The 25122-nt window shown below is 44.2% G+C and overlaps 1 protein-coding gene across 1 annotated transcript in view; it reads right to left on the bottom strand.

The window, feature by feature from the left end:
* Positions 1 to 13949, bottom strand: part of LOC126199640 (venom carboxylesterase-6-like) — an 81772-nt gene extending 67823 nt beyond the window's left edge. Inside the window, exons 1-3 of the mRNA XM_049936566.1 lie at positions 13770 to 13949; positions 10527 to 10689; positions 819 to 988 (exon numbers count right to left, since the gene is read on the bottom strand). Coding sequence (XP_049792523.1) covers positions 819 to 988; positions 10527 to 10689; positions 13770 to 13949 — 513 coding nt within the window. The remainder of the gene's footprint in view (positions 1 to 818; positions 989 to 10526; positions 10690 to 13769) is intronic.
* Between the last annotated feature and the right edge of the window lie 11173 nt (positions 13950 to 25122).

Consider the following 25122-nt stretch of genomic DNA (forward strand, 5'->3'; position numbering starts at 1 on the left):
ACGTCCTGGCAGATTAAAACTGTGTGCCAGACTGAGACTCGAACTCTGGAACTTGCCTTTCGCGGGCAACTGCTCTACCAACTGAGCAACCCAAGCACGACTCACGCCCCGTCCTCACAGCTTTACTTCTGCCAGTACCTCGTCTCCTACCTTCCAAACTTCACAGAAGCTCTCCTGCGAAACTTGCAGAACTAGCACTCCTGGTAGAAAGGATATTGCGGAGACATGGCTTAGCTACAGCCTAGGGGACAGTTTTAATCTGCCAGGAAGTTTCATATCAACGCACACTCCGCTGTAGAGTGAAAATTTCATTATTGGAACATCCCCTAGACTGTGGCTAAGCCATGTCTCCGCAATATCCTTTCTTCCAGGAGTGCTAGTTCTGCAAGTTTCGCAGGAGAGCTTCTGTGAAACACCTTCTAAGCTTTTCACGCTAATTAAGGCCATATAAACATGACGAAAATGCGATTCTGGTACCCGTAGTTTGTAAGCGAGAAGCAAAGTACTAACATTCATAGATGTAGCTCTAAAAATATTTTTTAATTCTTTAATAACGGTATATTTTTTTAAAAAAAAAGCTGTTACCCACTATTTCAAACCCATAGGATTAAATTTCCAAAAATCCTAAAACATATGTTAGAAACCAAATACAATATTCGTAGGTCTGCCTTAATAGCGACATTAAAAAGAACCTTCATGTCGTTTTTCAGTCACCCCCCCCCCCTTATGGTTAGAATTTCCAAAAAACCTTTCTAAAGGACGTCTGCAATGTAAGTACATTTTATCAAAAAGATATGGTTATTGCAGAGAACACTTACGTCATTGATTGCTTGTGACTTGTTCACTCTGAATCCTTCAGCTCCGAAGTAAAACTCCTCAACCCGTTTGGCAGCCTCAATACGTTCCTCCTCTGTGGGAAGAGGAATCTGGTCTACCACCGACTGCATGAAGATCTCAGCAGCTTCTGAGTCGTTCAGAGATTGCACAACTGTAATAAATGCAACAACAAACAAATCGTGAAGAAAAAAGACTTAATGCATTCAGCACTATATTTATTTCCCGTATTGGTATTTATTGCACAGGATGATTAGTTTCAAATATTTTGCTTCACGGTATGTGCACAAATTGAGAAGATAGTGTCGTTGTCAGTCAGGATTGTAATTATGACGTCACACATCACTTTCTTCCGTCCACAACAATGGCTGCGAGAAATGCCACGTTCACAATGAGACGGTTTACTATGGTGTTGCAAGGATGCGCCGATTTCTTGACTTTGAAGAGGGCGTACTGTGTCACATGGAAGGGAACCCGACGCTGAGTGTCCCAGACATCGCCCATGCCATGGGATAGAACATGGGATTGAACACACTGGTTAGTCATTGTCTCCGTAGTACGCGTACCATGAAGCGGGATATTTGAAAGTGATCCTATCCCCAAATTTACTTTACATCCGAACGGTAAAATTCCTGGACTTGGATTCCTTATCAATATATTATCTTCTAAGTTTCTGCACAATCTCTAAATGCCTGCTTTAGGAATTGTGAGACCACGTGCGTAAATCCACCAGGTACAAACTGCTGCGGTGGAAGAACGGCCTACGGATACGTGCCGTTATTTTGATTATAAACAGCAGTACTCAGGAAGCCTACAGCATCCTTATCTTACAATAGCTTAACACCCGCTGCTTAGCTCGCGTTGGCTGCATGGTCTGCAAAATATTTTTGTTTTTATGTAATGGAATTTTTTACGTTGTTACACCCACTGCTCGTTTATGAATCAACACACTGTGCAAACTGTGAAGCCAGATATTAATTTTCATCGTTCTAGCTTCAAAACTGCCTTTATAGCAACATAATTTCAAGAAACATTCCATCCCTTATGCCACCCCTTCAGGGATGGAATTTCAAAGAATTACATATAATATTAGATTCAAGTTCCTGTCCTTAACGATTCCATCTTGGCGAAGAAGACTCAAATTGAGCAGTAAAATACTTCTTAAAAATATTACATATTGTGCTCACTTAATTTTAAGCAGTATCACTGCAAGGCATATTTACCTTCATGCTCAATAAAATTCGAAATCGCTTAAAATGTGTCGTAATTCGCGTAGAAAAGAAATAGTATGGTAGTGTTGCATCACTCCTGCATGAGCTAACGTAGTCCTTCATCAGAAAGGGATTTATTTCCGCACAGTGTTTCTTGAAGTGTTCTAGATGTATGAAACTCGCTCGGATCAAGGTCTGCAGCGTATAAGGGATGTGGAAGAAATGCTCCAACACTTGCGAGTGTCGCTACAGTTGATTGGGTTGTTTGGAGCCGTAGTCCATTAGGTCGGCCACAATAAGCTGTACCCTCCGCCCTTCCGTTCGTTACCGTTGATGCCATGGAATGTGTCCTATCAATCTATCCCTTCTGTTTGTTAAGGAGCTGCATACATTTCTTTTCTCCTCGATTGATTGCAGCATCCCTTCCTTCAATATCCAATATATACATCAAACCTTGAGCACTGATCTGTAGCACAACATTTGAAAACATTCTTTTCTCTACATACCTGGACTGGTTTTGGTGGCTCATTTCCTGATCATCAGAAACGTTTCTTATGAAAAACAAAATGGGTTCGGATGAGAAGATCTTGCTTAGACAATTTTTTTCCAGTCATCCAAATTATTGAAGAAGGCATAGGATATTACCATCTCACATATGCAGGGCGATTCAAAAAACATGTACAAGCTGGTATTTCACATCGGGCGTAAACCAAGGATCAGTAATCATATAGGAATCGGGAGTCGCAAAGGCCGTCCGGGGCTACTGAATGGTGTGGCAGGTATTTAGTCACATGCTGAAAATGGACACCCCACTACAGGAGATGCTCAAAGTCTTGTCCAAATGCATCGAGACACCCCAACGTCGATGCTGAATTGAATAGCGCATCCTCTCAAAGATACCTGACGTATCTGGAAGACATCTTGCTGCTGCAACAATCCTGCCCATTAGGTTCTCAGGTGTTCTCAAGTTAACAGGTGTTTTATAAATAAGGCTCTTCAGATACGCCCACAGAAAAAAGTCGATTGAGAAGAGATCGGGTGATCGTGGTGGCCATGCGAATGGCCCACGGCGACCAGTCCATCGTCCGGGAAAGGTTGCCTACGGATGTTCCCTCACCTGTCTGCTGAAATGCGCGGTGACTCTGTCGTGCTGTAATCGAATGCGGCGACGAATAGACATAAGAACATCACTCAGCATGTTCGGTGGAGCCTCTCGCATGAATACGAGATACGTGCGACCGTCAATTCGGTCCTCGAGAATGTACGATCCAATTAAACAGTCTCTGTATGTCCATCGTTTTGCAGATGATTGCGGGACTCATCTGTTCGATACAGGATGTCAAATTAAACACCTTTCAGCCGTCTAGTTTCCAACCTTATTTTACGTGCAACCTGTTTCAGCGATGTCGGCAGATGGTAGCTGAAGTGATCGCTATAGCAAAAATCTACTAATATCAGTATTGCTCGCCCCTGTTTTGATCACAACCTAGGTACAATCTTCCTGCACGCCGGTCAGGGGCCTGAACATGGCGTAGTAAAACGCTGAAACTGGCTGGCTCTGAACACTATGGGACTTATCTTCAGAGGTCATCAGTCCCCTAGAACTTAGAACTACTTAAACCTACCTAACCTAAGGACATCACACACATCCATGGCCGAGGCAGGATTCGAACCTGCGACCGTAGCGGTCGCGCGGTTCCAGACTGCAGCGCCTAGAACCTCTCGGCCACCCCGGCCGGCCGCTGAAACTGGTTACCAAATGAAGTAAGGTTGGAAACTAGACAGTTGAAAGATGTGTAACTTGACACCCTCAATCAAACAGTCTCTGGCGATGCAAGCTCACACGTGACCGAAGTGCCCTCTCGTCGCGCTTGTGACCCCCGTTTCCCAAGTGATTAGTCATCCTTGTTGTAGGCTGAAACTGGTTACCAAATGAAGTAAGGTTGGAAACTAGACAGTTGAAAGATGTGTAACTTGACACCCTCAATCAAACAGTCTCTGGCGATGCAAGCTCACACGTGACCGAAGTGCCCTCTCGTCGCGCTTGTGACCCCCGTTTCCCATGTGATTAGTCATCCTTGTTGTAGGCTGAAACTGGTTACCAAATGAAGTAAGGTTGGAAACTAGACAGTTGAAAGATGTGTAACTTGACACCCTCAATCAAACAGTCTCTGGCGATGCAAGCTCACACGTGACCGAAGTGCCCTCTCGTCGCGCTTGTGACCCCCGTTTCCCATGTGATTAGTCATCCTTGTTGTAGGCTGAAACTGGTTACCAAATGAAGTAAGGTTGGAAACTAGACAGTTGAAAGATGTGTAACTTGACACCCTCAATCAAACAGTCTCTGGCGATGCAAGCTCACACGTGACCGAAGTGCCCTCTCGTCGCGCTTGTGACCCCCGTTTCCCATGTGATTACTCATCCATGTTGTAGGCCCGATGTGCCATGTCACTTCGTAAACTTTCATTTTTTTTAATCAACCTGCATAGCTTTCGAATACGTGAAAGCTTTTGACACAGTTAAATGAGTTAAACCACAGAAAATTTTAGAATGGTATACCTCGGCAACCAATATATGTAATTCGAGGTATATACATACATGACAAAATCTAAGTACAAATAGGAATTCGTTTATTTTATCTCAAGGAGTTCGTCAAAGTCGTCCTTTATCAACCGCATATATTGAGTACATAGACAACGCCATAAATACATGGCAGAATAAAGTCGTGCCCCGTCGTATGCTTAATAGTAAAGTTATAAATACATTTCTCTTTGCAGATGATCAAGTAATCTTAGCGGATTCGGAAGAGAAATTACAGAGAGCAGTTTGCTTCTTGCACAATATCTAAAGATAATACTGAAAGAGTGGTATTTTGTGGTAGGGACCATTTAAGAGCAAAAAGGGTTATGGATAATAAACTGCTAGAACAAATAAATTTACTTTTAAATACCGGGAAGTGAGACCTCATGTATAACATCCAACAACATAAATTGCAAAAATTTTAACTTTTGGCAGATACTATAAATTGCGCAGTACATGTTCTAATATATGGATCAGAAGTTTGGTCACTGTCCGTCAATCAACGGAGCAGGATTGAAACTGCAGAGATGAGACTCCTAAAACCACAAGCTGGATGCAGAAACATGGATCGGATGAAGAATAAATGGCTCTGAGCACTATGGGACTTAACATCTATGGTCATCAGTCCCCTAGAACTTAGAACTACTTAAACCTAACCAACCTAAGGACATCACACAACACCCAGTCATCACGAGGCAGAGAAAATCTCTGACGCCGCCGGGAATCGAACCCGGGAACCCGGGCGTGGGAAGCGAGAACGCTACCGCACGACGAGCTGCGGACAGGATGAAGAATAGTAGCATTAAAAATGAACTGCGCGAAAAGCACATTTCAGAAAACAGAACACAGAATGGCCTGAACATTTTCAAACGATGTCAGATGAACGAATATCTTCATTAATATACAAATATAGAACTGAAGGGAAAAGATATTTTTTTAAAACATGGATAGATCAGCTGCAGAATACTGGAAACTGGAACAGACGAAAGGTGCCTAAATCAGAACTGGATACGATAATGGTCTCCTAATCTACCATCCTCAGCATAGCCTTACTTAATTTGACAATATTATATTGCCTTTGTTTTACTTCTGTTGATATTCACCCATAATCTCTTTTCAAGACACTATCCATTCCACTCAACTGATATAAGTACTCTGAGAGAGTCACAAGGTCACTGGTATTCTACTGGTCAGAAGTTTTTAATAATCCATGACAAAGACTACATACTATATTTTAATGTCCAAACACATCATAAAAATTAAATAGACCAAAAAAATAAGTATTTTCTCTCTGTGTCATTAAGTACAGTTGAGTATGGTTCAGATTTTAGCCTCTTCAAAGAAGCCATCCTTTGGTCTCAGAAGAGCTGCAGAAAGTCTTGGTATTCTGGAGACAAGATTTCGTAGTGTTTTTGCAGATATTGCGTCTGTAAATTATTTCATAAACTTAAACATCCGATTATCTCACTTTTCTTACCCCCTGTCAAGTTCGTCCCACAAGAGTATAATGGCGACTGACTTGCTCGAATCATATTCTTCAATTTGCCGCATTTCTCTTTTCTATTGAGATACCCTCTGCACGATTTAGAACATCAATGTCCTGCTACAAAAAAAAAAAAAACTCACGACCAGTAAGTCTCTTGCAAGTTGAAACTGCTTCTTTAATGTTCCATTGACTGTCACTAGATCACCGACTTTATCACCCGCAAAACATTCTCACACCCTGACCGACCCTCCACGATGCTTCGCCTTTGTCGTCACACACTGACTCTTCATACCTTCTCCACGAAGTCGATGAACAAACATTCAGAGATAGCTTTCAAAGGCTTAAAACTTAGATTTGTCTAATAACAACTTGGACCTTTGCTGCCGCTTCAGTTTTTATGTTACTGTACCCGTTGCAATCTTTTCACTTTATTTTGTTTGAGTAATAAAGCTATGCAGCCCTTTAAATGATGTTCACTAGGCAGCATTGCACTGTTTAACCAAAGAGTGGAGCTGCTCGCATACTGTCTACTTCATCGCAAATTTCAGGCGCAGTGAGAGTTCTCTGACGTTTACTCTCTACACATATGAACCGATCTTCCATGTATGATGTTACTAAGGGCTTCCAGATCGCGAAGCACTTACATTCGCACCAGTTTGCTTCATCCTTTGCAATGTATACACCATTGTCAACTGGGCTACGCCAAATTTTATCATTGCCCTACTAGAATAGCCTTCCTGGTGCAGAGCTACAATTAAAGCACGTTTCCCGGTTCCAGTCTCCTACTTCCGTCGCGTTAGGAGCTAACACGGTATGAACCTGATCAGGAATACAAACATACTGCTAGATGCACAGACTGCACCACAAACAAATGCAAACTGATTGCTACTCGGACAGCTGAGGGAATGAGGCCTATTCGAAAGGAACCCTCCTACAGATACTTCAGTGTTGTTGTTGATATTCGTCAGTGCACCTGTATGCGGACAGTCAATCAAGTACACAATATACGCGCTTAGTCTTCACATAGGCATACTTGTTTTATTATGAGTACGGGGATGTGAATGAATATTCAAAATGAAATCCTTGTTTTAACCACAAATCCATAGTTGTGATAAATAATCGAAAACTTTTGACATGTACCTGTAAACCTGACCGTTTTTTCCTCAACTATAATTCCCAGTCGAAATTTCTGTAGCTTGTAACACTTTAATACAATATATGTATATAACATTTTTCCTTTACGTATTACAAATATTGTATTTCAGTTTTCTCGTAAACCTTAAAAGATATTCGAATGTGTAAAGGAAGTTTATTGATCTGTGTAAATAATAATATAAATATCTGTAATTTAAACTGGATCAATGCTGGTTGGGGAAATGGCTAGAAAATGTCGATGAGGGCTACGGACTCATCTCTTTAACAATGAACGACTTGAAACTGTGACGGCATTACGGCATTACCCAGTGATATTGGTGAACTTTTAGTTTTAATAATACACTCCTGGAAATGGAAAAAAGAACACATTGACACCGGTGTGTCAGACCCACCATACTTGCTCCGGACACTGCGAGAGGGCTGTACAAACAATGATCACACGCACGGCACAGCGGACACACCAGGAACCGCGGTGTTGGCCGTCGAATGGCTCTAGCTGCGCAGCATTTGTGCACCGCCGCCGTCAGTGTCAGCCAGTTTGCCGTGGCATACGGAGCTCCATCGCAGTCTTTAACACTGGTAGCATGCCGCGACAGCGTGGACGTGAACCGTATGTGCAGTTGACGGACTTTGAGCGAGGGCGTATAGTGGGCATGCGGGAGGCCGGATGGACGTACCGCCGAATTGCTCAACACGTGTGGCGTGAGGTCTCCACAGTACATCGATGTTGTCGCCAGTGGTCGGCGGAAGGTGCACGTGCCCGTCGACCTGGGACCGGACCGCAGCGACGCACGGATGCACGCCAAGACCGTAGGATCCTACGCAGTGCCGTAGGGGACCGCACCGCCACTTCCCAGCAAATTAGGGACACTGTTGCTCCTGGGGTATCGGCGAGGACCATTCGCAACCGTCTCCATGAAGCTGGGCTACGGTCCCGCACACCGTTAGGCCGTCTTCCGCTCACGCCCCAACATCGTGCAGCCCGCCTCCAGTGGTGTCGCGACAGGCGTGAATGGAGGGACGAATGGAGACGTGTCGTCTTCAGCGATGAGAGTCGCTTCTGCCTTGGTGCCAATGATGGTCGTATGCGTGTTTGGCGCCGTGCAGGTGAGCGCCACAATCAGGACTGCATACGACCGAGGCACACAGGGCCAACACCCGGCATCATGGTGTGGGGAGCGATCTCCTACACTGGCCGTACACCACTGGTGATCGTCGAGGGGACACTGAATAGTGCACGGTACATCCAAACCGTCATCGAACCCATCGTTCTAACATTCCTAGACCGGCAAGGGAACTTGCTGTTCCAACAGGACAATGCACATCCGCATGTATCCCGTGCCACCCGACGTGCTCTAGAAGGTGTAAGTCAACTACCCTGGCCAGCAAAATCTCCGGATCTGTCCCCCATTGAGCATGTTTGGGACTGGATGAAGCGTCGTCTCACGCGGTCTGCACGTCCAGCACGAACGCTGGTCCAACTGAGGCGCCAGGTGGAAATGGCATGGCAAGCCGTTCCACAGGACTACATCCAGCATCTCTACGATCGTCTCCATGGGAGAATAGCAGCCTGCATTGCTGCGAAAGGTGGATATACACTGTACTAGTGCCGACATTGTGCATGCTCTGTTGCCTGTGTCTATGTGCCTGTGGTTCTGTCAGTGTGATCATGTGATGTATCTGACCCCAGGAATGTGTCAATAAAGTTTCCCCTTCCTGGGACAATGAATTCACGGTGTTCTTATTTCAATTTCCAGGAGTGTAATTAATGCAAAAAACTTAGAAATTTTAATCTAATAATTATCCCAAGTCATTATTACCAAGTAGGTCCCATGTCCATTTCTGTTACTGAAACAAACCGAATGCCATTTTTTCGAGGAGAAAGGAATATATAAAAATTAATTGCAGTGCCGTTTCGTTTCTTTATTTTTCAATAATTTTGAAAACAGAACTAAAAGTATTTTTCAATGTGCCTCAGTAACGTTCCTCTTGAGATAAATTTTTGAGATAAATATTACTTTAGAGGCAAAGTTAGATGAAAAGTAAATTCATTTATCTTAAAGTAAATTAGTTCCTGACAGTTCAAACTAAAGATTTTATTTAAAAGAAAACACTTATTCACACTTGCTAATTTTACGTAAATTTGCGATGCTGCATCGTGTGGTGGCCTGGTTCGAATTTCGGCGTTCCAATTGTGCCGATACTCAGTAGTAGTTCCTTTTTAAAAATAATTCTAAAGTCAGTTGAAATTTTCTTTCGTGTTTCATTGCCAATTTCCAAGTAAGCAAAAGTGAGTCAACGCTACTGTCGGTTTAGTATAAGAATAACCAGCCTTTTGTCAGTAAGAGAGTTATTTATTCCTGATTCATTTCATTGTGTTTAATAATGAGTGTAGTAATAACTGAAATTTTTTCTCATTATTATTTCGTGACGTTTTCGTTACTGCAAACATGTGAGTATCCTTTTGTTGCCGGACTTATCCATGGTATTTCTTACTCGCTACTGTTCGAAATTTTAATTACTTAGTGATTAGACAGGGCCCAGTTACGCTGGCGACCGTTTTATTGGCTCTGAGCACCATGGGACTTAACATCTGAGGTCATCAGTCCCGTAGAACTTAGAACTACTTAAACCTAACTAACCTAAGGACATCACACACATCCACGCCCGAGGCAGGATTCGAACCTGGAGCGTAGCGGTCACGCGGTTCCAGACTGAAGCGCCTAGAACCGCTCGGCCACTCCGGCCGGTGACCGATTTATTCATTTGTTCCAAAAGTATTATTGAAGTTTAGTGTTATGTATCCCGAGTCCCGTGGTTCCCATTTCCGTTTCAACAATACACGAATGATTGCACAATTTTTGATAACTGAACAAAATTTAACTGAAAATAGAGTAGGCGGCATAATTCGCCCTTAGAGGTAACTTTTTGTAAACCTCTCCCTCAATAATCCGTGTTACATTCTCCTTCGGAAACGATAGCTTTGGCACATTTTACTTTGTGTTAGGCACGCGTGAACACGGTCAAACATATTTTCGGAAAAGCAGGATATGTAAAGGGGGACGTTACAAGCTGAGACTGAGATACCAAACATTCCTTGATTTATACAGTCATAAAAGTGTATTTTCTTGCTCTTTAGCACTGAGATCCACTTTAGAACTCATGCCACAACAAACTTGGAGGTGCGACTGGATCAGCTCTACATCGAATGATCTGGAAAATAAAAGGTCAAGAAATGTGAGAAACCTGTTGGTATTTACCGATGGCGAAGTTACTGGCTTCCCCCGAAGTGACACCGACCATGAAGGGCACCCTGTTGTAGCGGCCCTCAGTCAGGCTGACCTCAGGCAGCTCGGTGATCACCGCAGAGTCGGACAGTGGTTCTACGACTGGAGCGAAGGCTATGATACCTGGGTACCCAATCTGCGGCAGATCCGAAGTATGCAGCATTAGTAATCTGAAATTTTTAGCTGAGCACATTAGACTTTCCGGGTCTGGATGTTAAGGAGCTAGTAGTACATCCGAAGCAATTAGGAAGCGATACAAATTTAGGATAACAATAAAAACAGCAATAAACCGAGAAAACGTTAAGTAATTGAGACGTACGTTGATTTTGTTCATGTAATATCACAGCAGCACAAAATTACAAGATGCGAACCAGCGTTGTTGTAAATAGTTTGTGTTAGTTGTACTGGGTAGTTATAATTAAAGTGAAGCTGTGGGCTGCAATGAAACGAGGCTTTTGCAGCTGTACACATTCAGTTGCAGGTGGTTTCTTATAATTTTAATGAGCATCTACAAATACGACATACGTAACTCAACGACTGAAAAAACAGCAATTTTAATTTCTTTTTTGTGTTAATTTTAAAGGTATTTACAACTAGTTGTGAATTTTAGAAACGTGTTCATGCCTGTAAAAGAGGCGACTCCTTACCATCTTCGTGACGTTAGCAGACTCAACATGAATGGTCTGCCTAAATGCAGTGTGCTTCAAATTTGAAGATTCCAAGCAATTTGAAATTCATGAGTATACGCAAATAAGTATGTGTAGCAAATACATACGTTGTAAATAAATATGTGTTTTGTAAACACCTTCCTCTCAATATATCACACTCTAATTGATGTAGACGTCAGACGATCATGGCACCATGTCTGAATGGTATGTTTAATTTAATTAATATTGATCAGTTTTAATGGCATTAAAAACCTGTTATTTACATGACATGTGTGTTTTAACGCCTTTAAAAATGGCAATTACAAGTTTCATTTGTACTTTTACTATGTTTTTTAAAGTTATTTTAATAACCAGTTATGTTTCTTTAGCCTTGTGTGTGAACGCCCGAACAAGCGGCGGATATTTGTCATAGTTTAGTGATATTAGTGTTTTTTGTGTCATATTCTTTTACAAGACGTAGTTGCAAACAAATAGCATATTGATAAGGCTTTGACTCGCTCAACAATTAATGATATTTCTTGCCATTTAATCTCTGTATATAAAAGGCAATGTTCCGAATCACTGACCCATCGTCACCCAGCCGAAACCGCTAAGTACAGAAACTTGAAATTTGGACAGGCTGTGGATCTTATACAATAGGCGTCGTTTAAGAAGGGATTTTTCGAAATTCTACTCGTAAGGGGTGAAATGTTGTTGAAAATATGACGCTAGTAATGGAATTTTGAAGCTGGACCTAGGAAAACTGGTATTTGGTTTGTCGGTCAGAAATAAAGAAATATGTATTTCAGCATTTTTGGAAATTTAACTCCCACGGGGGGGTGAAACAGCGGGCGAAAGCTTTTTGAAAATAAATCGTTTTTAGAGAACTACTAAAGTATTCTTAAAGCTACATCTATGAAAATTAGTATTTTACCTCTCCGTTAAAAATAAAAAATTCGAAATGCAGCCCCTAAGAGGGTGGAAAGGAGTGGAAATGTGTTATGAAATACTTCATTACGAACGCATTTTTAAAGCTAAATCCAAGAAAAATTGCATTTGGCTTGTCAGTGAGAAATCCGTGTGTCACTCTTTTTGAAAATTCATCCCCTATATGGGTGAAATAGGGGTTGAAAATCTTCAAGAAAAAATTTCGTTATGCAAGCATATTTGAAGCTAAAGCTGTGAAATTTGTATTTGGTTTCTTTGTTAGAAATAAAAAACATGCTTGTCACTGTTTTTGGAAATGCCACCCCTAATGAGGTGAAACAGGGGGTAAAATGTTTTATGAAAAAATTTCACTGTGAAAGCATTTTTAAAGCTAGATCCATGAAAACTTGTATTTGGGTTCTCGGTTGTGCATGGAAGAAATCCGTGTTTCACTTGTTTCACTGTTCTAGGAAATTCAACACCTTAGGGGGGGGGGGGGAATTGTTAAGAAACCTCTTCGAGGTAATTTATAATGTTCGAAAACTATATATTCCAAAAACCTGCTGAATATCGCCGTTAATGATATGGGCGTGTAATTTAGTGGATTACTCCTATTGCCTTTCCAGAATATTGGTGTGACCTGTGCAACTTTCCAGTCTTTGGGTACTGATCTTCCGTCAAGCGTGTGGTTGTATATGATTGTTAAGTGTGGAGCTATTGCATCAGCATACTCTGGAAGGAACCTAATTGGTATACAGCCCGAACCGGTAGACTTGCTTAAATGATTTAAGTTGCTCCACTAGTTCGAGGATATCGAGTTCTACGTTAAGCATGAGGGCAGTTATGGTTGATTAGAATTCTGGAACATTTACTTCGTCTTCTTCGGAGAAGGAATTTGGGAAAGGTGTGTTTAGTAACTCTGCTTTAGCAACACAGCCATGGGCAGTATTTCTACTGTTATTGTGCTGAGACGTCATTGATTGTCTCTTGCCGCTACCAGACTTTACATACGACCAGAATCTCCTCGGATTTTCTGCCAGGTTTCGAGGCAAAGTTTCATTGGTAAAACTATTATAAGCATCTCTCATTGAAATACGCGCTAAATTTCGAGTTTCTGTAAGGGATCGCCAATTTCGGGGATTTTGCGTTGTTAAAATTTGACACGCTTTTTTCATTGTTTCTGCAACGGTGTTCTGACCCGTTTTGTGTACCAAAGAGGATCAGCTCCGTCGTTTGTTAATTTATTTGGTGTAAATCTTTCAGTTGATGCCGATACCATTCCTTTGAATTCAAGCCACATGTGGTCTACACTTACACTGTTATTTTGGAAGGTGTGCAGATTGTCTCTCAGGAAGGCGTCTTGTGAATTTTTATCTGCTTTTTTGAACAGATATATTTTTCGTTATTTTCGGAGGATGTGCGATTTACAGTATTCAGTCTCGCTACGACAATCCTGTCTTCACAAACCCCTGTATCCGTTTTGGCGCTCGTTATTAGCTCAGGATTATTGCTGCTAAGAGGATAAGTGTGTTTCCACAACCGTTTTCTATTCGAATGGGCTCGTGAACTAACTGATCGAAATAATTTTGAGAGAGTTAGGGCTGCGTTAAGGCTGCAAGGTTCTTTCTGAGCAGAGACTTACGATCTGGGCCGTCGACAGGTCCTCTGGGTCGGCCGCCCTCAGGAAGGCGGCGAGGCGTTCGTCGTCCAGAGTGGCGTTGTCCCCCTGCTGCTGGAAGCCCAGGGCGGCGCCCAGCCGGTAGGCGACGTCGCGCGGGCTGGGCTGCAGCGCCCACGGGGCGGAGGCGACGCCGCTCTCCATCACCGCTGCCCGGAACAGGCCTGCAGGCACAGACGCGTCAGCTGGTCGTCACCCCAGTCCCAACACCACCAGGACGTTTACACACGGGAGGAGAACAGACACTAAGGGGTCGTAATCTTACACAGTGGCGTCACCAAGGAGTTGATGCAATTTCATCTACATCTACAACAATATGAAGGATTTTTCTTTCTTTCCTTTATGGCAGGTTGCTTGACAATTTAATCACTCAGGCGGCAAGTACTATACCATGAACGCCTGACTTAATCAATAAAATCCGTCTGGGTCTGTGACCCCATTGTCAGAGAGTAAAACACCTGACTTTTCTGCCACTAGAGCAGCTTGCCTTCCTCAGGCTATTTTCTTCGATAACTCCTGAATGAGAAACGTTTGGTTCTTATATACTGGCGGAAGAAGCTGTTATCATGGTCTGATAGGCTATTGAGGATGAGCAGGGGATGAGACGGAGATTCTTTTTACTAAGCGATACGATATGATATTATAGTGCCCGTATTATTCTGATTACGATGCAAATTTTCCTTGGAAATGCATGCATGTCCAAAGTAACAGACACTGTGGTGACTACAGCCGTTACGAAATACGTTAAATGAATTCACAATTACGAATAAGGACAACCATCAGCTGTAGAATGAAATGACGACAATGAAAATTTGTGTCAGATCGGGGATCGAACCCGAATTTCCCGCTGACCACGAGCGATCGCCTTACCTTTTCATTTACCTTACTTCAAGTAATTACGAACAAAAATGACAAAATAGAAAGAAATTAAAACTTTAAGTAAAGACTTGAAAAATTTAGGCGCACTATGGAGGTTCTGTGAGCACAAATCCATAGGTCGCCGCTTCGAATCCGTCTCGGAGGAAGGACAATTGAAACACAAGGTGACCGTTGTCCTTCACCGGACTGAATTTTCATCTGGGCGATGGTCGGTACCCAAAGGAGGAGCCTGAAGCCTTGACGCTGTAAGATGTTGTGGTCTCCTGACCTTCATTGCTTACATATTCTGCCCTCACAATTATATTCCGCACATCAAGACGCTTCATTCGAACCCAAACTCGATAAGATAAAGTCAATGTTGTATGAATTCATGTAAACGATATGCAAATAACAAGTATGTGCACCGTGGTTGAAATACTCGAGGCTGGCGTACACACACACATTCAAGACACGACGGTCGCAGGGGCCTGCTTTTAGTTTGGGAGAGAAACGGGATGCCAGTCCCTTCAGAGGACGACCCAGCCTATCTATGTCGGCCGGTGACCGCCCGTGGAGAGGACAGCGTGGGCCCAAGTGAAAAGGGGGAATGACGCCATGTTCGGCTTAAAAGCAAATTCCGCTACATTGTGTGGGAGCGGCCAGCCTACGCATTCTTTACACATAGCACGCAGTTTCAGAGATTTTCACAGGGAGACAGCAAACGCCAAACGCTAATGCTACGGATTTCCAGATTGGTCGCCTTAAACGAAACGTCATTCTCCCGTTTTAGAAGAGCAATGATGATTAGCAGACGATATTTCTGACGCCTTGAGCTGAAGGAGTAATGGAAGAGACCAAAAGATATACCCCTTCACCTCTGGTGTGGAAAGGGGCTGTTCCGTTGTCGCTCTTAGAGCGAGAACACGTAACGAGAGCGTGCGCGCTTGTACGTGTACTCGAAGAACGAGGAAGTCTCTCCTCAGTACTTCACTGGGAGAGCACCTCTGTCGAGAGCGAATCGAAGTGCGACACTATATTGAGTCCTTGCGATTAAGCGTTGTTCACTGTGTTGGCCGACACACTTATTGTGTGCTGTGAACGGACAGAGTTATAGTTAAACGCCAGCGAGCGAATTTTTGAGTGGCATCGCAGTGGACTGGTTATCTGACCGGTGTACCACGCAAATAGTTAGACTAAGGGTGAATAGGAGTCCTTGACTTCATCAAGGCGTAGGGAGAGGTTGATTGGCGAAGGTCAATCCAGATAGAACGAGAGTTATCTTATTTGTCAGCAGTGAGCGGCGCAGACAGCAGTCATCACAGCTTATGGTATTGTGCGCTACAGCTCTTGCGAGCCCCATATTTCCTCCACAACAGTACACTTCACTGCATTTCACATGCCACAGCCTCGACTGTACCTAGCAAAATTCTAAAGGATAATAATTCAAGTTGAGTAGGCGTGGCTCTCACCCATTCTGCCAAGTCAATTACAATCTTAAACTTTGTATAGAAATTTCATTAGCGAATCCTATCCTTGAGAGGTATCTTCACATTCCGAAAAGAACCGGGATATAACTTGTTCAATTCATAACTAAAAGTGCCATTGTGATTTCTCAGAATTTTTGCAAAATAAATAATAATTTTCGTTAGTTTCGTGTTTTTCTTACACTAACTAGCACTACTCCAATACCGAAGTATCCTACTATTTACGTAAGAAATTTTGTGAATTTTTGTGTCATTTCCTTACAGCGGACGACTCGAGAAGATATTTATTGCTGAAAGTTTTTCAGGCATTTCTCTTTAGAACGTTAGGAGCGTCTGTCTGACTTCTGTAGTAGTGTGGGGGTGGAAATTGCATCTTGCAGGAGCCACAGGGTAAAGGGTACATCTCAGATTAATCCGTTGCGCAGAATGACAGATTAGCTACCCCACGCTCACAACGTTCCATGAGTCGGTTGTGATTGTTCATAGAGACAAAATGAGTAATATAGGAATGATTGAATATTAATAACGTAAATGTTTATATTCTGGCCATGATACAGTTTATATGTATGTTTTGCACTAATGAAAGTTTTGTTACAAGTGGCATCATTTTGTACATGTGGTGACAAATAAACCAACTTGTACTTTTTTTAATAAACCTTGTTAGGTGACCACATGCGTTAAGCGGGAAATCCGGGTTCGAGTCCCGGTCCGGCACAAATTTTCACTGTCGTCTCATTCTACAGCTGATCGTTGTCCTTATTCGCAATTGCGAATCCACTTAATGCATTATTTTTTATTGGTGTTTTCATTGTTTCTTGTCATTGGTGGAAATAGACGTTCTTGATTGGAGTTCACTTTATTGCTAGCGACTGGTGGAAGTAGGTAAATGGGAAACGGGCGGCAACAGTGGCTCACATCCAAACCTCCAGACGTCAGAGAAGTCACTTCGGTACCAAACGTTGTATATCGGTGGCATATCAACCAAAACACCGATATCGTTCGTGCTATATGCTGTCGTCCAGGACAAGCTGCGTAAAATGGAAGTAATAAGTATAACATGACCTACAGAGCACAGGTAAACATATCTGTGAGGATGTGTCGTGTGGAACTCCAGTGGTGTAGTCGGTAGAGCGTTAGTTCGTCGTACCAAGGATAGTGGGTTCAACCACAGGTCACGCTAGTTTTTGAACTGTAGTACTTGTGAAAGTATTACACGGGACAACATGTTCCTGACCTGTAAAAGAACTATTTGGAGTTCATAGATGTACGGCGGTACTGCCATCTAGCAGTCAATTACTATTCTGCTTGTTGTCTTTGTGTTATTTTTATTACTGTTAATAGCCGGCCGGAGAGGCCGAGCGGTTCTAGGCACTTCAGTCTGGAACCGCGCGACCGTTACGGTCGCAGGTTCGAATCCTGCCTCGGGCGTGGATGTGTGTGATGTCCTGGGGTTAGTAAGTTTTAAGTAGTTCTAAGTTCTAGGGGACTGATGACCTCAGACGTTAAGTCCCGTAGTGCTCAGAGCCATTACTATTAATACTTCCGCAAGTGTAATGCAATTGTTCCTTTATTCTTCTGTTCCGAATTTTTGTATTTTTTCTGTGACATAATAGCCCTAGCGAGGGAACGCCGCATCCCGGGAGCGCTGGCATCACTAGATTTTAGCCAAGTTTCCGATCGAGTGGATCACACGTACCTAACGTCCGTTCTCCAACACATGCAGTACCCACAGCAATTCACAGACGTCGTGTGGATGTTATTGGTACCCCCTAGGTAAGACTGATCTGATGAGATGACGTGAGGTAGGTCGGTCATATGCGGTTTGCTAATAGTCTGGTGAATATCTTCACGTCGCAACTGACGAGTGTTAGTGAGCGGTAATCATGTATTCGAGCTCCACCTTTAGGTTTGTGAACCGGTTTAATTATTCCTGAGGGGAACTGGGACTCGACTATTACTTGGTGAGGCCTGGTACACATGAGATGTATAACAATACATACCCGGGAAATCGGCGACGAAGACTTCTTGGAAAAAGATAATGTCAACGTCTGCTGCATTCAGCATGTCTTGGAGCAGCGACAACTTCATACGTGTCCGAATGGTGTTAATGTTGAACGTCGCTAAGCGATAGGTCTGTAGATCGTCTCCTGAAATGGGCGCCGCCGTCAGCGTTGCCGTAAAATTTGGGGCCTGCAATCTGTAGGCCGCGTCCGCGCTGTCATCTGTTGCTACTCAGGAGGGGCCGAGGTGTGGGAGGAGAGACACCTCTCCTCATCCACCACAGCATTCGTACAATCGTTTTCAATGTCGTCTGCCAAAGGTCCGTAAGTTAACAGTGGCTGCGGTAGAACACTTGTGAGCTGTGTGACCAAGGGCAATCCGCAGTTGTTTCTGGTTGTGTACCAGTGACGAGCGCTGTGCTTGCGATCTGTTTGCCAGAGAGAGCGGAGACGGGTGTGTCGAGATCACAGAAAGTGACAGACATGAGTTAACGAGAATTTAGCTCTCATTCAAATACACTATGTCATCAAAAGTATCCCGACACCTGGCTGAAAATGACTTACAAGTTCGTGGCGTCCTCCGTCGGTAATGCTGGAATTCAGTAGGGTTTTGGCCCACCCTTAGCCTTTATGACAGCTTTCACTCTTGCAGGCTTACATTCAATCAGATGCTGGAAGGTTTCTTGGGGAATGGCAGCCCATTCTTCACGGAGTACTGCACTGAGGAGAGGTATCGATGTCGGTCGGTGAGACCTGGCACGAAGTCGACGTTCCAAAACATCCGAAAGGTATTCTATAGGATTCGTTAGGACTCTGTGCAGGCCAGTACATTACAGGGATTATTGTCGTGTAACCACTCTACTACAGGCCGTGCAATATGAACAGGTATTCGATCGTGTTGAAAGATACAATCGCCATCCCCGAATTGCTCTTAAATAGTGGGGAGCAAGAAGGTGCTTAAAAGATCAATGTAGGCCTGTGCCGTGGCAGTGTCTCGCAAAACAACGAGGGTCGCTGGCCCTTTTGGCCGAGCGGTTCTAGGCGCTTCAGTCCGGAACCGCGCTGCTACTACGGTTCCTGATTCGAATCCTGCCTCGGGCATGGATGTGTGTGATGTCCTTAGGTTAGTTAGGTTTAAGTAGTTCTAAGTTCTAGGGGACTGATGAAGCCATTTGAACAACGAGGGGTGCAAGCCCCCTCCATGAAAAACACTCCCACACCATAACACCACCGCCTCCGAATTTTACTGTTGGCACTGCACACGTTGGCACATGACGTTCACCGCGCATTCGTCCTACCCACACCCTGCCATCAAAAAAATGGTTCAAATGGCTCTGATACTATGGGAGTTAACATCTGAGGTCATCAGTCCCCTAGAACTTAGAACTACTTAAACCTAACTAACCTAAGGACATCACACACATCCATGCCCGAGGCAAGTTTCGAACATGCGACCGTAGCAGTCGCGCGGTTCCAGACTGTAGCGCCTAGAACCGCTCGGTCCCCCCGGCTGGCAACCTGCCATCGGGTCGCCATATTGTGTACCGTGATTAGTCACTCCACACAACGTTTTTCCATTGTTCAATCGTCCAATGTTTACTCTCCTTACAGCAACCGAGGCGTCGTTTGGCATTTACCGGCGTGATGTGTGTGATTATGAGCAGCCGCTCGACTATGAAATCGAAGTTTTCTCACCTCCGGCCTAACTGTCATAGTACTTGCAGTGGATCCTGATGCAGTATGGAATTCCTCTGTGATGGTCTGGATAGTTGTCTGCCTATTACACATTACAACCCTCTTCAACTGTCGGGGGTCTCTGTTAGTAAACAGACGAAGTCGGCCTGTACGCTTTTGTGCTATACGTCTCCCTTCAAGTTTCCACTTCACTATCACGTCGGAAACAGTGGACCTAGGGATGTTAAGGAGTGTGGATATCTCACGTACAGACGTATGACACAAGTGACACCCAATCACGTGACCACGTTCGAAGTCCGTGAGGTCCACGGATCGCCCCATTCTGCTCTCTCACTATGTCTAATGACTACTGAGGTCGCCGATATGAAGTACCTGGCAGTAGGTGGCAGCACAATGCACTTAATATAAAAAACGTATGTTCTTGGGGGTGTACAGATACTTTTGATCACATAGTGTATATGGCACAAAGAGTCAGCCTTCAGGAATTGTGAAACGAACCCTGTCATCCAGGACTGTGTGCCACAAAGTGTGCAGCTTCGCCACGAGATGGGGAAATTCACAGGCGTTTACTGTGCCGAATGGGGCCTAAGCGCTATAGTGTGTGAGTGAGAAAGATGGGCAACTACGTCATAGGGAAACCCCGTAGAAGCTGTTCGTGGCCAGGGAGACCTAAGATCGGCCATAACGGGAAACATTTATTAAAACTATTTAATTCTGTAGCAGTTCAGGGAATGAAGCCACATTAATTTTTAGTTACCATCCTTCATAAAATTTCATGGTGATCGCAATAAAACTTGAATATTGATCATATATATAATAATTTAGGATTTTCTGTGAAAGTGAAATTAACGAGTTTTGTAACAAAGACCTGAATGCTAAAATCTGAATGCTTGGTCGATCTTAACGATCGACATTTCATATAGAAGCGCATCATTAAAATGACAAATTTTGTAAATATCAGCTCCTTTAAATTTATTTGTTTAAAAGATACAGTAAATTTAAATTATCGATATTTTCAGTTAATCATCAGATCATTTCCTCCACACAAAACACATTGAACGACGACAGCATGAGACCATATTAAATCATTAGATAATAGTATATCTGTTGAAAAGTTGGTGCAAAATAGTTACTTTTGTTCTTTATTTATTTATCAGAAAGCGCATTCCTGCAAGGCTACTGGCCGTGACATTCAGAGCTAAGAAGGAAATTGTATTGGTTTTATGTAAAAGAATTTAAAGTTTATTATGTAATGGATATTATTGTTACTTTAATTAGAACGTGAAATTGGTCAAGCTTGCATTAAATGGTTCAAATGGCTCTGAGCACTATGGGACTCAACTTCTGAGGTCATCAGTCCCCTAGAACTTAGAACTACTTAAACCTAACTAAGGACATCACACACATCCATGCCCGAGGCAGGATTCGAACCAGCGACCGTAGCGGTCGCGCGGTCCCAGACTGTAGCGCCTAGAACCGCTCGGCCACCCCGGCCGGCAAGCTTGGATTATTCAAATATATTAAAATGTAAAATAATGTAGAATAAGCCGTAGCCAATCAGATGGACGGCCTCAGGAAAGGGAACTGCACTAGTCAGTTGAGCGAGGATGTTCGGCGGCGGGAAACGCGGCCGGGGACGAGCAGAGAGCCAGTGCTGGTGGAGACGCGAAAGCGGACGGTCGGACTTTAGGTAGCTAGTAAGTGAAACGACTTAGAAAATGTCGCGTTGTGTGGTATCGCGGGACTGTCTCTGAGCGGTGAGCAACCACGTGCCAGGCGTGAACTCAAGCTTTTCGCGTAGTTAACGAGGTGCAGTATTGGACTTGAAATTCGCGATGAGACTGTGAATGATCGAGCTGTGTCAATTGGATATGCGCTCTAGTCTAATAGCAATTCTAAACACGACCATTTTCGCTATTAGGTTGCTTTATGAATAAAAATCATTCTAACCAAATCGCAACATCATTTATGGGTCGTTAATTTAGCTCCCGATATTATTATTACTGTTGTTATATGCCGTATTAGCGTTGTATGTTTAATACAATTTCGCAAACTTGCCATCAGCCAGACAATTTAACCAAAGGGTCATAAGTGTCTAATTTAGGGCGTGTATACGACACGTGCTGTTCAACCCCTAGACGAGCTGGAGCCAAGACATTTCGACGAAGAGGAACCGCATGTGAGCCCAAACATCTTTCTGATGTTAGCTCGCACAGGTGAGGGCGATCTTGTGTCTTCCATTTTTCTCGTCTCGTCGCCTGTTCTTTCGTCAACTGGAGAAGACGTCCGCTGGAGGCAACCGTCTGAGGGTGTGCGACGTCGCTTTTTATGTTTCCTCGGTGACCTTTGTATGCGGACGCGGGTTTCCGTGTCCGAAGGAGTGTGTGGTTGCCGCATCGCATCCCCCTCAGGGAGAAAACAGTGGTTTCCCCCTCCGGGAGAAAACAGTGGTTGGTACAACACTAGCGTTGAGGTCCATTCTTTCGTCCGAATCTGCTTGTGGAGCCGATGGGCTGCTTTCTGCAATGTCTGTGGACGCCGTAATGGTGTCCGTCAATCCAGGACTTGTGACGGGTGTGCAATGTAACGCTTCCTGTCTTCCAAGTGGTCTTTTGTCTGCCATGACGGTCGATCGTGTCATCCCTACGTAATTGAGGGGGAGGGCCGTGAGCGTATGAGGTGGTGCCGCGTCATCTAATGGAATCTGTGTAACACGACGTTGAATACGCCGAGCGTACAAGAGGCTCCTGGCCACAACCAGAACAAGTACGAGGCTGTCCACCGTACATTACGATTGCGCAACATCCAACTATGACTAAGTAGGATGGCGCGTGTTTCTGTAATTCAATTTTGATTTGTCGGGCGCCGTTGAGGACCTGGTATGTCTCGAAGGTGTTCCATTTTTCAGCCAAGTGGCTAGTTGCCGTCCAGTACGGGCGGAAACCTGCGATAACTACATTCGGCAGCACTTCGAACGGGAGTTCGTAAACTCTTAGTGTGCGTAATCCTAGTCCTCCATGGTCAACGGTAACCGCCCCGATGTCCATCGGAATGTTTGAACTTGAGATTGTTCGCACATCTGCTCACAACAGTGACATAACTTGTCATCGACCATCTTGAGGTAAACGACGCTACTTGTGATGGATAGGTAGATGCCGATGATGTGCTGTGGTGGTATCTGAACTTTGTCACGGATGAATCGTTCGATTTCAAAGGCTGGTGGTCTTGCATGATCGGGCTGGAAGCTGATCTTGACGGTAACTTTTCTGTACGAATGAGCCATAGCGACTCATTGTCAACGGACGCGAGTACTGAAACGATAATGAAATCAAGATTGGATTGTTTTGGGGGAGGAGACCAGACAGCGAGGTCATCGGTCTCATCGGATTAGGAAAGGAAGTTGGCCGTGCCATTTCGAAGGAACCATCCCGGCATTTGCCTGGAGCGATTTAGGGAAATCACGGAAAACCTAAATCAGGATGGCCGGACACGGGATTGCACCCTCGTCCTCCAGAACGCGAGTCCAGTGTGCTAGCCACTGCGCCACCTCGCTCGGTAATGAAATCAAGACCCTAAGCTGTCGTCAGGCGGTGATATACATCAACGGGGACAGTTGAAAATGTGTGCCCCGACCGGGACTCTAACCTGGGATCTCCTGCTTACATGGTAGACACACTATCCATCTGAGCCACAGAGGATAGTGCGACTGCAGGGATTTATGCCTTGCACGCTCCCCGTGAGACTCACATTCCCAACTTAATGTCCACACACTATATTCGTAGTGGCCCTGCCCATTACACAGATTACTCGTGGTAGACAATCTTACCCAGTCCCGTAAGAGTACGGGCAATGCGTATGCATCCGCACAGAAGAAGAAGGTCAATGGCCGGTTAGCCTTTGCAGTACTTGCTGAGACGAGGAAGTAAACAAACTACGCGCGCTCGCGACTCTGCGGGTGGGAGGTAAACAAGACGTCCTCGCCGCTCACCTGCCGAGAGCAGACTGGGGTTGAACGAGGGATCTTTTCTATGGCGAACTAACGGTTTACCGACTTTCCCAAGTGAGCTCCTCACAACAAACTCTTACAACTGTGCTTTACCTGTGCTCCGTAGGTGATGTGGTACTTATTACTTACTGCTTACGCACGTTCTCCAGGACGGCGGTACATAGCATAGCACAAACTATATCGAGATGCAACATTTGGTACTGATGTGAGTGTCTGACATCCGAAAGTTTTGGTGTCAACGCTGTGTAGTTACTGCCTAGTGCTGGCTGAGGCGTGCCAGTACTCTGTGTAACTAGGGCCAGTGTGCCCTCCCGCTCGCCTGTGTTCGTATGTGTGTGTTCGTGTGCGTGCGTGCGTGTGTGTGTGTGTGTGTGTGTGTGTGTGTGTCTGTGTGTGTGTGTGTGTTGGTTCGCGTGATCTGCAGTTCCTCAACGCTGTTACTGCTGACAGCCAAGTCAGTACACGTCCCCTCTGTTCTGTTGGCGATTTCTATCGCCCCTCTAATCTTCCTTCTTGACGTAATACTACAAAACAGACAATCTAGTACAGCGATACTCAAAGTGTGCTCTGCAGAGTCCTAGAGTTTTCCAAGGCCTCTGTGAGGGCTCTGATAAAACAATATCAAATTATAAAAAATCACGTGAAGCTTTGTCATGCTCAGACAAGAAAACTCTCATATATATCATAGCAAAGTTACTTTTATAAAAGTTATTTTTTCAGTCAGCACCTACCAGCCGGTCAAAACTGCAGATGAATGACCAGTTCAGAAAGTGGCAATTGCTCCTTCTTCAGGTTGGTGAGAAATAGTCTGAAAAACTTGTAGGGATGTGGGAGGGTGGGTGTGCTAAGAAAATGTTACGATACGTTGCACCGTTTCTAAGTTAATTAGCTCTGAATTTATCCAATCAGGCCGTTGCGAGCGCAAATTCAATTAGTGTCAGTTGTTCTGACAGCGTAGATGATAGCGCAAGATACTTCTCAGCGTTTGGCCCGTGTTCGATCGTTACTATTATCCCAAATCCAATTTTTGTTTCGCTCTCCTTTCCGGTTTTAGCAAACCGATTGAAGATCATGTTTGGCGACGTCGTCTCTCACAGGCTGCTTGAATATGCGCGCACAACGGCCTGCTTGGCTAACGTCAAAGCCAACCAACTCGGAAAAGGAGGAACGTATCGAATTTTTTGTTAATAATTATTTCTCAGGCTTATCAGACGTTTTTAGGCCATTCTGCAAACACCATCACGAGAAAGAGGGGCAGTCATGCTGTAACCTCA

The sequence above is a fragment of the Schistocerca nitens genome, chromosome 8 (assembly GCF_023898315.1).
Source record: "Schistocerca nitens isolate TAMUIC-IGC-003100 chromosome 8, iqSchNite1.1, whole genome shotgun sequence".
In the NCBI taxonomy this organism is placed as follows: domain Eukaryota; kingdom Metazoa; phylum Arthropoda; class Insecta; order Orthoptera; family Acrididae; genus Schistocerca; species Schistocerca nitens.